We start from the raw sequence: 16,546 nt of genomic DNA on the forward strand, positions 1-16,546 counted from the left end.
CATTTTAATGTATCAACGTGGTGTGTTTTTTCTCTTATGTGGGGCAGCAAACGCTTCTAAAAAGAAAATAATTTGATAATTTTATTGGTCGAGTCATATATTAAAACGTGCAAAAAAAAAAAGACACTATAAAGCAAAGCAAATTTCAATGAGCATAACTTCAATTTAGTTGGAGTTAATTAATCAGTCATCGAGCATGCAGAAAAATTCGTTTGAGGTTGCATATTCAAGTTTTGTAGTATAAAATTTTCGATATGTTTTTAACATAAATTATTTGAAAACAAATAGGATTCAACAACACGTCTCTTGAAAACAAACTCAACATGTACACGTTTATTTTGGGCAAAATATTAATGTCACAATATAAAGGTGAAACTGAAGATGCACTTTTATTATTATGCCAATTTCGTATCCTAACACATGCAACTGCTGAAATTTAATATAGACTACATCATCAAACAAGTTAAACTCAAGGACTGTTTGTTACACTTTGTGTTTTAAGACCTAATAGCCATTAACTGTTTGTACCATATTTTTGTATTTATTGTTCAACACTGTATTATTTATATCTATACCAAAAATCTCCATTATTTCTTAATATCTTCATCCTTTGAAGTTGCAGCTATCGCCCATGGCTCTCTCCACCCGTTCAGAAACTGAACAGGTACAATTCTCTCACTCTTTGCTTCTTTTTGTCCATAGGTCTCAGATTTTGTGTTCTACAACAATACATCATGTAATCAGTCTAATTTTATATACTGCAAAGTTGATGAATATTTATGTATGTTTACAGAATTTGTATAATGACTGTATTACTATTTATGCACGTTATTATCGTTTGGTGTTTAAGAGGTTAAAATATGCGCTGAGAATGGCTGTAAACAAACCGAACGAATACGAAGAGGACTTATTCATGTTCATTCGTTTAAGTTAGTCAAACAAATGAACGAACATGAACGGATAAACAAACGAATTTTATAGTTCATTTTTGTTCGTTTAACAAATGACGTTGTTGATGTTCGTTCGTTTATATTCGTGAATATGCTAAACGAACATAAGCGAACAAACATAAACGAACGGAGATAAAAAAAAAACATAATTGAACATATATGAACATAAACGATTATATAATATAGTAATGTAATTAAACACAATTGAACATAGATGAACAAAAAAAGGAACTTAAATGAACGAATATAAACGAACATAAACGAACGTTAACGGACATAATTAAATGAACGATACCATTTTTCATGTTCGTTGGTTTAACTAAACGAACAGAAATATATGTTCATATTCGTTCGTTTATTAAATAAATGAACATAAACAAACTTACCGTCGAACGGTTCACAAACAGTTTGCTGAATATTCAATTCGTTTACAGTCCTAACGGTGAATAAAGATGTATAAATATTTGCATCAAAATGAATCATAACAAACCAAATGTTTTTATTGATTTTTTTTTTGTACAAATAATGTGTTAAATAACATATAAAAATAGCATATAAAAACTGTGTAATATAAATAGCAATCTAATGTATTTTAATAAACTGATCCAAAAGGTTGTATTTGTAATTTGTAAATATAAAGGTCTATAAATTTTGAACTTTGAACTTATTGCTTTTCCGGTAACTTTTTAAAGTTTATAAAATACAACCTAGTTTCATGTAATTTTATTAAAATACATACATTAGATTACGATTTCTATAAGTTTACGATTAGACATGAGACCTTTCTATAATGAATGAAACATAAGGACTATATATATATATATATATATATATATATATATATATATATATATATATATATATATATATATATATATATTATTCAAATTAGATCAAAGGCTTAATTTTAAGAGGTACAAACCTTACTTCAATATTTACAATCTGTTTATTCATGTAGAATAAATAAATTTTATCCGGTCAACTATTGAAAAAATAAATAAGATGATAAAACTGTGAATGAGTCAAAGTTTAACCAAGTACTCCACATATCCTATTGAATCGGTCTAACACCCTATACACGTTATAAAAGCATTTCCACTATATCTTTCATCCCACTCTCAACCATCGGTCTTCATGAAACCCTAAAATACGCTCCCCCGAAACTCAGTATCTACCACCACCACTCACCGCCATTGTTACAAACTATCTGCAACCCATCGCTTTGCGCGAGTAAAGTATATATATATATATATATATATATATATATATATATATATATATATATATATATATATATATATATATATATATATATATATATAATGATTTACCTAAAACACTTTAAATCATTTCAAACAAGTCTTTAACCAATTAAACTAGAAAAATCTAAGCCTTCTTCCACCTACAACTTTTGAAAGCTTATATTTTTTGGTTTTTAAGAAAAACCTAATAAAAAATATTTCATTAAATAGTAGGGACTTCTTACTTTTTAGTTAAAAAAAATTCTAAATTAAAAAGCTATTTTAAGTAAAAAACTAGTTTTTAATTTTGCAAATTGACTTATTTATATTTTATGTAATTTTATATGTTTGTAAACTATCAAATATTTTTTCTAAAAATAAAAACTATAACTTCACATATTTGTCGAGAACACCCGTATGTAGGAATATTGGAACCCACCTTTTTTGGTGAACCCATGTATTAAAAACTGTTTAATACTTGTAGTGAGACCAAATTGATACTTATTATTTATTCCATAACCGGTGTGTTACCGACTACCGTTACTGTTCTTTTTTTTCTTGATCCATATGTTACGTATTACAATGGTGGTCTTTTTATCCAACGTCTGTATGAATCAATCTGTTTTTTTTTTCTTGTTTTTTTATTGCATCGGTGTGAATCGCTTTGTTCCAACAATGTTTGGCAACTTCTAAATAACTTATATCGAGATGATTTAGTGGCTTTGAATGAATTTGTTTTTGAATGAAAACATATTGTTTGGCTAGACCTCTAAATAATTGTGCTAAACATTAAAATTAACCATTTTAACCTTACGAATGAAAACATGCAGTTTGATTAGGCATATGAATAGTTGTGTTGAACGATACAATATCCGAATCAAATTGCCGAATAATTATAAAAAATACAAAATATCATCAAAAGCCAAATTAAACATAAATCCTTTCAAATCACTAGAAACATACTAAATCCAAAGAGAAAATAATTATATTTTATAACCTTACATACAAATTCATTTTAAAACATTTGAAAAACTTTGATTAACAATCTTGTCACATATATTCCTTGCCTTATGAGCACAATTCGATGTCTGTGTATGTTTGTGCCATCACTTTCTCCACTTTACACCTCAACAATATACATAGTGTTCTTTTCAAAGTCCATAAATATTTTATGAAGAATATTGTATTTCCTTATAAAATTATAAATCGAGAAACAAGCAACCACTAAGTCGTTTTGTATCGAAAGTTTATAATGATTAAGTTGCTTTAGGATTGATAATCCCGCTTTCAAAGCACAATAAGCGCATTCAAAAATATTATGAGTTATGTGTGAACATGATTGAATCTTTCTTCCTTAATTAACACACAATGTAAATTTTCGAAATCAAATTCCCAAAGATGGTTTCACCGAAAAGAAATTTCAGAGATGGAGAAGCGAGTCTTACCAGTGATGTTGGGACTGGCAGAGGAAGGAGCTAGAAGAGGAGCGACGTTGTGGAGAGGCGATGTTGGCAGGGTGGCGGCGCTAGCCGGAGATGGGATTCACTCAAGAAACATCGATTGGAAAAAGTATGCAATTAGATTGGTGTCGAAGGGTACTAGGGTGAAAGGGCAAGGATGTCAAATGAAATCATTAAGCAACATACTCAAGTCTAACTGGATCATATGTTGTTGAATCATTCAAGTGTACTAAAATGTTGAACCAAATGCTTTGAATCTCACAGATTCATAGTTCACCTTTTAATAAAACCATTATGAAGCTTCATTATGGTTCTAATTTTGATTTACATCCAAAACATTAATATTAGTATATTGCATTGGAACGACTTTTTTTAGTTAGTTATATAACTATACTAATTTAAAATGCCTAACAAATAAATTTTACTTAAGATTTTCTTATTAAAATAATTAATTATATAAAACTAACAAACTAATTTCCTTTTATATATATATATATATATATATATATATATATATATATATATATATATATATATATATATATATATATATATATATATATATATATAAAAGATATTTTAAGAACCAAAAGATACATGAATCCATATAAAATGTGTTCTTTTAGAAAAATCTCACACAAAGTGAGTGTTTGTTTTAATGGATCGGTTTGATTTAAACTTATTTATCAAGTGAATGCAAATTGATTTTGATTTTTAATATATGGATCTCAATAGTTTGAATTAAACTGTAATTCAACCAAACTGAACAAAATTACAATTCGGTTAGATCAATTTTACAATTTAATTTTTAAGAGTCAAATCGAAAAATATATAATTGTAATATAAACAAATTTGAGTTGTCAAATTCGAATTTAGAAACCACTGAGTTATCTATGACCCTAGTCAATTGTAATAATAATAAAACTAAATTGTTTAGTTATGACTTTTGAGTTAAATCTACAAAAAATATATTGATGAGACGAGAATATCTCGAGTGAATTAAGTTAAATGTAGAGGTTTGTTTGTTTTTTTTTGCCTTTTTTTGTGGTTTTCTAATTCCTAAAACCGAAATGGATATTTCTGTTTTTGAATAAGTAGAAACCAATCCATTGGTTTTATGTTCGATTTCTATTTTTAGTTTTCTTGCAGTTTTTCAGTTTGCGGTTTGGATTTTGTTCACCTCTAGTTAAACGAATATGAGTTAGGAAACAATATTTTGTAAATATGTTAAGGCTTTTCTTTTTTACTTGGGTCTTGAATCTTGATGCCTTCTTGTGTAATTAAAAAAGCAATTATAATACATTAATACATAATCTATGTACGTATTAAAAACAAATAATTAAGACAATGTTATTTTGTTTAATTTTTTTCTTATTTTAATGATAAAACCAATTTGAAATCTGCATTAATAGTTTGGATTTGGTCTAAACCAATCATAAAATATTAATATCCAGACAATGCAGTTCCATCTAAATTATTCAATTTGACAACCGCTACACTTCTATTTGTTGTTCCATTTCCATTTCTATGTCTGGAACGCACGTCTCTTTTGCTTATTCTAAAGGCCTATCACAGTTTAACTAACTAAGCTACACATTCAGTTTATTCAGATTTGTTGTTCACCAACACCAAAATGATGTAAGCAATGGTGTTGGGTATATTTGACACATTGTTTGGTGTAAAAATTTATGGGTTGGGAATAACCTTAAATAAGTATTAATAGAAAACTTTGTGAAAAATATATGTTTACATAAAGATTATGTTTAGGAAAAACTAGCATGATAAAGCTAGAAAGTTTGTGATTTTTGCAGGTGATATTTGAGGAAATCTTGGGGGCAAGAAAAGTAGTACTTAACAGATCAACAAAACTAAATGTCCTAAGCTATAAGATGGTATTGTAAAACCACAATATGGTGAAAGTAATATTCTTCTGAATTGCTTACTTTTATCAAAATTGATTGCAGTTGGGAAAAATATCTGAGAAACTGAGAACATACGAGAATGATCCAATGGTTAAGCTTGTTGTTCTAAAGGTACTAAAAATAATTTCGGGATTTAAAATATCTACGAAACCTAGAGATGGCAAAATGTCGCATAAGATACGACGGATAACATGTATTCAATTTATGTATGATTAAATTGCTTTTTGAAAGTTCATTGCTTGAATGTAATTTTTATTAAATGCATTTCTATGCAATTTCCCAATGATCAACATGTTAAAGTATTGCAAAAAAACTTGTTACTAAAAGAATAACCTAATTAGTTTTTTTTAACGATGAAATTTTATTGAAAAACCAACAAGACGTTAGAAAATACTCATTACAAAAAAAAATGTCATCTAACCACGACAACATAGTTTTTCTGCACCTATTAGAAATTTAGTAATGTAAGTTGTTTAATAAAGTGATAATGTGATCATTTAGACCCTTTCAACCCATTCAACTGTTTATTTAACAAAAAAGTGTAAGATATTTTTATTATGTAGTACTATTACTTGATGAGTGTTTCATTTTTCAACGCATCATCTTCATGAGCAGGCAAATGGCAAAGTATTTTGTGTTGGTGGTGATCTCGTATCTGCTTCTAAATTTGTAGCTTACGGTAAGGGACGTATATTAATGCTTACGAACGAGAATAAATGCAATTAAGACCATGTCGTTTTATTTTGAAAAAAAGGACATTGGAGTTTCGGAACGAGCTATTATAGGAAAGAATTTTGTTTGGACTACCTACTTGCAACATATAAGAAGCCAATGGTTGCAATTCTAGATGGAAGTGTTATGGGAGGAGGTGTTGGAATATCGATACATTCAACATTTAGAATTGTTACTGAGAATACGGTATTTATCTTCTTCTTTTTTCGGCAGCTACATGTTTTTTTGACAAGTTCGATGTTTATCATGTAAGTTGCGGTTTTTACAACATTGGTGTAGATATTCGCCATGCCCGAAGCATCAATTGGATTGTTTCCTGACGTTGGTGCATCTTATTTTCTATCGCGACTTCCTGGATCTTTTGGTAAACTCATCTGCATGGTACATTGTCATTTACTTATATGCAGGACGAGTGAGGCCCTGTCCCTCTCTAAAGAAGTAGTTAAAAATATCCTTTAAAAATATTTTTAACATGGCATACAAAAAACTTATTTAATAGAACACCATAGATAAATAGTAAAACCTATTGGGTTTATATATGTAAAACAATGGACAGTTTATTTTATGATTTGTTCCACTACCATAAACGAGCATGAATGATCAAGGGTATGTGTGTAGGAGAATATATTGGATTAACGGGTGCTCGATTAGATGGAGCAGAGATGGTTGCCATGGGGCTTGCAACTCATTTTGTCCCATCTCAGGTACTCATCTCTCTTAAATGTGTTCAATGACATTTTTATACAAATGGGCACACTTAATTAACACAAATATGTTCTTGATTATTACATATACTTACCAATTCTTGCAGAATATACAAGCAATGGAGAAGGCTCTCGAAAAAATGGTTGCTTCATCAGATGCAACAAGTGTAACAACAATGTCCATGATTATTAACAAGTTTGCACAAGAAGTAAAGGTCAAGCCAGAGAGTGTTATTACTAGGTACACAAATATTTCTTCATCAAAATGTGCCAATTGGGACCAATTGGGACTAATTTACTTAATATTTATGGATTTTGATTATGCTATACATGGATAAATGCAAGAGATATATAACAACCTATTTTTATTTTATTTATTTCTTGTAATAATTTAATTTAATATATTTTTAATTACAATATATTAGTTTTCAACATTATTTCTGTAAAAACATTGAAATATGAAAGTTTGCCAAATTATAGGGCTTATTCTCATTTTTTATTAAAACATGTATTTAAAAATTTTACTCATGTATAACAGTGAATGCAACTTCGCTTATTGATTATATTGTTATAATTGGGTCGATATTTGGAAGTATAATCTTATTATCCGAATAAATGAAAAAACATGTTATATATAATAACAATTAAATGAAAGAACTTTGTCAATATTACATTTAACCATTATTTTGTGCTAAGGTGTCAAATGGGTATATAAAATTATCAGCTAAAAGAAACTTGATCACATGGGTAAATGAATAAAAAGTAATGAATAAAAATTGGGAAATTGACTTATCAGTGTAATTACATTTTTTATTTGTTTAAATCTTGGTAATTTCGTTTTTTTTATAAACATCTAAATAACGAACTTGTTGGATGTGTTTACATGTGACCATTGTGACCGGATGTAGCAAGCTACAGCCAGTCATAATGATCATATGTGAACATTTCTGACAAGTTCGTTATCTAAATATGTATAAAAAAAGTCACCTAAATATGAACAAAACCAAAAACTAATTAACCTCATAATTCATTTTTCCTTCTTTTTTATTTACCTTCTAATTTTGATTTGGTATAAAATTTAACCTAAATGATTAACATATTTACAACCACACCATTTTGGTACATATCTTTTTAAAATACACTCCTTTGATAAAAAAACAAAAAAAAAAACAAAACAAAAAAGAAAAAAAAAAACCTCTAGATTTGACAGGAAAAAAACACGTCATCCTTTTATAAAATTTTACTCTTTAAGATAATAAATATAAAAATTAAATTTTACTAAAGACTAAAAGTACAAGAGATCGAGACCAATAACATAAAATAGAATATCATCTTCAATGAAGTTTGCTCCATGTATTACAGAAAATTAAAATATAAAAAATAGAAGCAACTTTTATCTACATCGATATCATTGCTCATGTCTTATATATATAGAGCTATTTAATAATTATGCTACCAAAACAACTCTACATGTGAGCTATTTAATAATTATATCGACAATCTTAATAAAAAGGGAAATTAGGGTAATTAGTTTTTCATTTTGTTCACATATGAGTAACTTTTTTATTTTATTTTATACATATCTATGTAACAAATTTTTTGGAAGTGTTCACATATGACCATTATACATATGTGAACACTTCCAAAAAAGTTGTTACTTAGATGTGTATAAAAAAGAAGTTTTTCAGATGTGTAATTACCCTGATAAGTCAATTCCCCTAAAAAGTTGAATATTCAAATGTTGTCAACTTTATTTTTATAAAAAGAATATTACATTTACAATATAAATTTCATAATCGCATTTAATATATTAAATGTTTATAAAATTTAACAAAGTAGAGAAAATGTTTGGATAACTTAACAAAACATGAACCTGTCATTATGTTTTGATTAACATAAAAAGAGAAAAACTACAATAAATTCCCTACATATTGGCTTCATAATCGATTTAGTCTCTATATATATTTTTTATTCAATTAGTCCCAAATACCGGTAATCGTATTCAATTTAACCCTTTGACCCGGTCAACAGGTTATCCAACTTTCAAAAATTACATTTTTGGCCCAGATTTCAAAATTTATTACAAATTTGGTCCAAAATTTACACTTTTGGCCCAGATTTTAATTTTTGTTACAAATTTGATCCAAACTTTACCCTTTTTGCCTAAATTTTAGAATTTTATTAGGGTAAATAGCATAAAAACACTCCGTTTACACCAAAATTCTAATTTGACACCGTGTTTTTTTTTTCTCAAATTTGACACTGTGTTTTCCAATTTGTTACAATTCTGACCACTTGACCGGTTAACCATGTTACATGCTGACGTGGCATGATGACGTGTCAGTTTTGATGATGTGGCATGCTGACATGATATGCTGACGTGTCAAAATTGAATTTTTTTTTCCACAAAAAACAGTAAGTTTTCACTTTTTTTTGGTTTTGACACTAAGTTTAACTTTTTCTTTCAATTTTGACACTATGTTTTTTTGTTCCAAATCGAACATCATTTTTTCCAATTTTGTTCAATTTTGACCATTTTCCATTTGAAACCGAATAAATATATATTTTTATTACATTTTAAACCGTATAAATATATTTTTTTTGTTTAAAAACCATATTTTTATTTAAATACAAGGTGTTTCTTTTGTTTTGTTTTGTTTTGTTTTGTTTTTTTTTTTTTTACATTCAAAGTATAATGTATAAATATGCATTAGTTATATCATGAGAAACAAACTAACCATAAGCTTCTAATAAGATGTGAAAAATGGTCGAAATTGAACAAAAATCGATAAATGATGTTCGATTTGGAACAAAAAAACATAGTGTCAAAATTGAAAGAAAAAATTAAACTTAGTGTCAAAATCGAAAAAAAGTGAAAACTTACTGTTTTTTGTGGAAAAAATTCAATTTTGACACGTCACCATATCATGTCAGCATGCCACATCATCAAAACTGACACGTCATCATGCCACATCAGCATGTAACCTGGTTAACCGGTCAAGTGGTCAGAATTGTAACAAATTGGAAAACACAGTGTCAAATTTGAGACAAAAAAAATCACAGTGTCAAATTAGAATTTTAGTGTAAACGGAGTGTTTTTTATGTTATTTACCCATTTTATTATGAATTTATCATAACTTTAGTTTTCTTTTTATAACTTTTTTTCTCAAAGAATTGTTTCTAATATGTTTTTTATTTATAAAATCATATTTATACAAAAAAAAAAACGTATATTCACATAAAAATATTATATTTTCTATATAAAAACTTTTTGTAAAAAGTTTTTTGTATATGAAATATCTAGTTATAAAAATAGGTATTTATTAAGTATATATATATATATATATATATATATATATATATATATATATATATATATATATATATATATATATATATATCCGTTTTTATAAATAAATGTATACAAAAACGTATTTTACAAAAAAAATGTATACAAACACCTATTTTATCTATATATTTTTTATAAACTCGTGTTTGTTTACTTTTTTTTTTCATAAAAACGTGTTTGAATAATTTTTTATATAATACGTGTTTGTATACATTTTATATAATGTATATAAACACGATTTTATAAAATATATACAAACACGTATTATATAAAAAATTATTCAAACACATTTTTATAAAATGTATAGAAACACGATTTTATAAAATGTATACAAACATGTATTATATAAAAAATTATTCAAACACGTTTTTATAAAAAAATACAAACAAACACGATTTTATAAAAAAAATAGATACACAGCTATTTATGTGAAAATACGTTTTTTTTTATAAATATGATTTTATAAAGAAAAAACATATTAGAAACAATTCTTTGAGAAAAAAAGTTGTAAAAAAAACTAAAGTTAGGATGAAATTATAAAAAAATTCTAAATTTTGGGCAAAAAGGGTAAAGTTTGGACCAAATTTGTAATACAATTTAAAATCTGGGCCAAAAGTATAAATTTTGGAACAAACTTGTAATAAATTTGAAATCTGGGCCAAAAATGTAATTTTTGAAAGTTAAATGACCTGTTGACCAGATCAAATGGTTAAATTGAATACGATTACCGGTATTTGAGACTTAATTGAAAAAAAAATATAGGGACTAAATTGATTATGAGGCAAATATATAAGAACTTTATTGCAGTTTTCCCACATAAAAATCTACCGTTCGCCTAAACCCATTTTGGCGTTTAACCAACCCGCAGACCAAGTCATGATTTTCCACGTCTATTGATGATCATTAAAAACCAATAACCATATTATATTCGGATCTCATTATTTTTCTTTTGATTAAATTTGATGTGACCAGACTCGACATGATCAACCAATGCTTCTCGAGAAAATCATGTGAAGAAATATTATACTCACTGGTAAGTTTATTTAGGGTTAAAAGCATATTTTTGTAATCATTTTTCATATGTTTACCAATTTAATTATAAAACATAAATAAATTTTTTGACATGGATTATGAAAACACATTTCAATTTGTTACTAAACATTCATCAGTTTAAGCATAATTTGGTAAGAGATGAACAATATAGAGTAAACATGTAACAAATTAAAATATTATTACATAAATTGGTTAAAAGTATATATATATATATATATATATATATATATATATATATATATATATATATATATATATATATATATATATATATATATATATATATATAGTTGCATAAATTGGTAATAGGATGAAAAATGGTTGCATAGATTCGCATTTAGCCCTTTATATTTCAAAAACGTAACATCTTGATGTATGGATACATTCACTTCTAGGAGCACTTGGCTATCCAAGTACAAGAGAAGTGGATTCACAATGCAATAAGATCGATGAGATTCGCATCTCCACTGTGTCTCAAGATTTTCTTACGAATAGTAAGTAATGTAAAGATTACAACAATTTCATTATGAATTCTAAATTTACTATATAAATATTTAATTTCCTTGACAGATTAGACAAGGTCGATCCCAAAACATCGAGCAATGTCTAGACACCGAATACATTGCTATCTCACATATTTTACGTCGAACAGTTAGCAATGACTTCTATGAGGTTGCTCTATATTTCACACATAATTTTGAATGATCACATGTTTGATATCAATTAAACTCATGTGCTTAGAATGTTCTTTATATAGGGATCAAGAGCTATTTTGATTGAGAAAGATAAGAAACCACAGGTAAACGTTGCTATAAAGTGAAGTCGGTCTACTCTACTAAATTTTGATGCGATTGATATTTATCTGAACATTGTGGTTGTTAATACAAAACTTTATGCTAACAATCATGTTGAATTCATGGCGAAAATTTTTAAATTAATGATATCACTAACATTTAGTTTATGTTAATAGTGGGTGCCCTCAAAACTAGAGGAAGTTAGTGACGAAATGGTGGCCAAGTGTTTTTTAAGATCTTTCACCGAAGACGATGATTGGTTTCCTTTACGACTTCCCCTTCGATATGATAAAGCCAAAGCCATGACATCAAAACTCTAGAACAAAGGACTCGTTTTCTATATGATTTATTTATTGTTGCTTTAGAGCTTAATATGGTTGGCCTATCACAAACTAATAAATAATATCTCATTAGTCTCATCGTTAATAATGCATTCTGCAAGTGTTTTCAAGTTATTGAAATAATATTAGGTTGTGAGAGATCATTCAAACTTTGAAATGTAAATGGTCTTTTTTTATCGATTGGTATTTTATTTTTAGGTTGTAATATAAAGAATTTGAAAGAAACAAACATGTGTTTTAATTTGACATTCTTTTTGTTTTGCATTGAAATTCTGTTGAGCATGCTCAAAGCTAGGTTCCAAACTTTGCATTTGGTTTGACCAATATTTAAGAAGATAAGATAAACTTGTTTGAAGGGTCAACGCAACCCTTAGACATTTGATATGTAGCCAGTGCTTTAGTATGAAAACATATCAAATATGTTTTAGTATACAGTTAACTACCTTTTTAGAGCATAACAATTTATTTCTTGTTCCTAATTTTTCCGATCATCTCATTTTGTTTTAATAATGATTAAACCAAAATGTGAATCACATTTTATTATAAGAATCTCGTTGTGTTTTGTGTGATTATAAAATCGTAAAGGGGATGATCAAGAAGATGATGAAAATTCACCAAATGATGCCTTTGTTCTAGAAAGGTTGCATATAATTAAGAAACATGCGTTTTTGGTCTAGAAAGTATTATTTCAGCTTCATAAAGTGTTGCTTAATCCTGGATACTTTGCCTAACCAAATTAAATGCGTCAAAATCTAGAATTTATACCTGACTAAATATTTTAAGAGAAATTACCTCATCTTTTATGTCTACAGTTATTACTACCCATTAAAACAATGACAAATCACTATTCAATTTAATTTTATTTGATATATTCCTAATATAGTCTTAATGAATTAGTTAAAAAAAAATATGGAATGATGATACTTGTCATAATTTTATTGGGTAGGAACATTTGTAGGCATAAAAAGTAGGAAGCAATTTAATTTTTAATATTTTAAAATTTTAGAGGATACTTAAAACAAAATAATTTGTTTATGGCAAAACTATTTTTTTCTTTAATGTTAAAATTATGTGTTTTATGAAAATGACTTTTAAACCCTACTTTTGTATTTAATATATATATATATATATATATATATATATATATATATATATATATATATTGTAAACGTATGGTTCATTAGCGTGGCCCGGATGTCAAGACTTGGCACACCAACCTTGCCCGACGCTCACCTGCTAGCCTTGTATAGCCACTGCGATGCTCGTCTTGTGACCCCAAGTGGCCTTACCCAGCTCCTTGCTAGTTGGGCCTGAGTTGGGCTGACCCAAGGCCTGACCTAACTCTCCATTAACCTAATTGTACCCCATAAATAGAACATAATCTCCTCCAGAAAGAGGGAGCTTCCCTTGGACATTTCCTGGGACATAAACCATAGAGCCTCCATGGCCAAATTGTAATAATTCATGTCAAAATAAATGTCAAAAAAATATATAATCAGATTATATTATTATATTATTATAATAAAATTATTTTGCTCAAAATTAATGGATTAATTAGATACAAATTATGAGGTATTATGTCTAGAAACCGTTATTCAAGATTAGGCCATAAAATCGAGGAAATGAAAGGTCTTCAACAATTATACACTTAGGCATTATAAGTAGCACGAAAAATCGAGTGGAATCCCCACATAAATTTTGATAATCGGCTTAGAAACTAGGGAGAAATCAAAGGAAGAAGTTCGTAAAGCATTTTCGGAGTTGTGTTCGAAATCAAGGTATGAACCTTCAATTTCAGCTCGTTATAGTTGTTAGAATAGGTTTACAAGGTCACTCTATGTGTTTTGGTTCCACCTAGGGTCTCGGTTCGGCTACAATACTAAAAATTGATGAGAATTTTTGAAGTGTTATTTTGGGTGCAATAAAATGTTAATTTAGCTTAATTTGGATATGTTTATGATAATTGATTTTGAAAATAAGTTAGTATGTGGAGACAATCAATGGTAGATTTAATTATTCATTTGGTATAATTTTCGGAGCTTTATTGGGTTTAAAAATGGCTGAAAATGGTGTGTGTTTCGGGTAGGGAAGACAAGAACCCGGGTCTGAGTTTTTGTGGGTGGCAGTGGTTTCCAATATTTTAAATAAATTCATTTTTGGTCTTTGTAACCAAAAGAATGTTTTCGTCCATTGGGCATTCATTGTGGCAGTACACCCGTTACCCGTTCGATCCTTGTGTGCATGTTTCCACCATTTTTTTTATTGTTATCATTATTTTTCCTTTCTTGAAAGTTGAAACGTGACGTTCTACTAATTCACTTTTTTCAATTAAAGTAGTATTTACATAATCAATCCCTATGTTTTGACAAGTTGGCAGATTTGATTTTCTAAGAAAAACGTCGTATTTCAGATGTAAATATAAGTTACGGAAATGGCCTCTACAGTTTCAATGATTTGGAAATCAAACTGATGCTTTATATTTTATTTTAACGTGAAAATATAAATGGCCGTGCAATCTTAATAACTGGTTAGTATTCGTTAATAGTAGATTTATTAGTGATTTCAAAACCACGAGTCTTTGTATTTTAAAGGTTTTACTTTATTTTGGTTTATTTTATTTATTTACTTGACTATTTATTTATTTATTTTTGTTTGGCTTTTGAATATTAACTTTAGCGGTGAAACTTTAACTTCGAAAGAAGATACAATATTAGTTCTAAAATTGTTACGAGTTTTGTAATTAACATAATTGGATAGTTATTGGTTGGCCGAACGAGATACGTGCATAGTGGGACAAAAACGAACACATAGGATGTTTTTATAGGATTGCAGCCTTAGAAAAATATGTTGGTTAAATGTAGGGTGCGTGTAACGTGACAAGCTTTGGTTAAGACCTAACGCCAACAAGGTGAATTTCGTGTGAATTTTATGGTTGCTTGCATGAAAAGTTGATCCTAATTTATTTGTAATTACATGTTACCGTTGTTATTGCTATGAATATTTGTGTGAATTTTATGAACTATTTCATGTAAAAGGGTGAAAAGGGTGGGTGACATATATATAGGGAATAGGTGTAGTAACTACACGGTCTTATTATTAGTCGTCGTACAGGGTGTCAGTACGCGGCGGAGAGCTTACATTCTGATTACTTAGCCGTAAGCATATTTGTTGTGCTCCGCGAAGGGACTTGTTCCCCGAAAATGACAATAGTTCCCTAATGTGTCACCAAGGGTGGAAAGAAATGAAAAGAATTATATTTGATAATTTGTTGCATTATTTTTATTTTATTGACATCAATATGCATGAAAACCATGAACTCACTAGGCCCTAGGCTTACCCATTAGAATCTTTAAATGCACGTAATCCAGGAAATAACGTAGCAAGTGGCAGCGGGAACGGAAAGGACAAAGCTCAGACTTGAAGAAGGCGACAAGTTTTGAGGAAGACGTAGCGCACCAAGTGTTTACTTAAATTTCTGTTTGCTTCCGCTATTATTATTAATAATCACATTAGAATTTGAATTTTCGAATTTTAGAAGTTTTGAGACCATGTTAAGTTATTGTTGGTATTTGAAATTTGGAGCGCTACAAGTTGGTATCAGAGCGATGTTTAAGCAGATTAGTCGTTGTTTAAACGCCTAAGCTTAAAAAGGAGGAGTGGTACATCGCCTAATCTGGACTGCGTCTCGTTTGTAGATACTATAAATCGTGGAAAGGCAATCGTCGATAGTGGGGTGTCAGGTGAGGGTACGAGTGGGTTACTTCCTTACGAGAAGTTGAAGGCCGAGTTAGAGCTCTCTGATTCGGAAGGCAGTCTAGAATCAACGACTCCACTCAACCTCTCTGAGTGGGATGAAGAAGACGAGGATGAGAACTCTGAGGAGGAACCAGAAGAAGATCCTGAGGAGGAACCCGACGAAGACCCTGATCGGGAACTCGAAGAAGACCCCGAGGAGGAACCCGAGGGAAACCACATGGAGTACCATGTGGAACAAAGATAC

General features: G+C 28.7%; 1 protein-coding gene across 2 annotated transcripts; it reads left to right on the plus strand.

The window, feature by feature from the left end:
- Positions 1 to 484: 484 nt before the first annotated feature.
- On the plus strand, positions 485 to 12,816 carry LOC145115777 (3-hydroxyisobutyryl-CoA hydrolase 1-like). 2 transcript variants are annotated; one of them, XM_079052138.1, is made up of 13 exons: positions 485 to 664; positions 5,463 to 5,543; positions 5,616 to 5,684; positions 6,189 to 6,252; positions 6,328 to 6,491; positions 6,585 to 6,669; positions 6,924 to 7,009; positions 7,117 to 7,250; positions 11,331 to 11,391; positions 11,807 to 11,905; positions 11,982 to 12,083; positions 12,169 to 12,210; positions 12,382 to 12,816. In XM_079052138.1, the coding sequence occupies exons 1-13, from the start codon at positions 632 to 634 to the stop codon at positions 12,523 to 12,525; spliced, it is 1,164 nt and encodes a 387-aa protein (XP_078908264.1). In that variant the 5' UTR covers positions 485 to 631; the 3' UTR covers positions 12,526 to 12,816. The 2 variants fall into 2 exon arrangements, with proteins under 2 accessions (XP_078908264.1, XP_078908265.1); XM_079052139.1 differs by having other exon boundaries at positions 493 to 664; positions 5,447 to 5,543.
- The last annotated feature ends 3,730 nt before the right edge of the window (positions 12,817 to 16,546 follow it).

The sequence above is a fragment of the Lactuca virosa genome, chromosome 5, assembly GCF_052849685.1.
Source record: "Lactuca virosa cultivar CGN04683 chromosome 5, Lactuca_virosa_CGN04683_v6, whole genome shotgun sequence".
Taxonomy (NCBI): domain Eukaryota; kingdom Viridiplantae; phylum Streptophyta; class Magnoliopsida; order Asterales; family Asteraceae; genus Lactuca; species Lactuca virosa.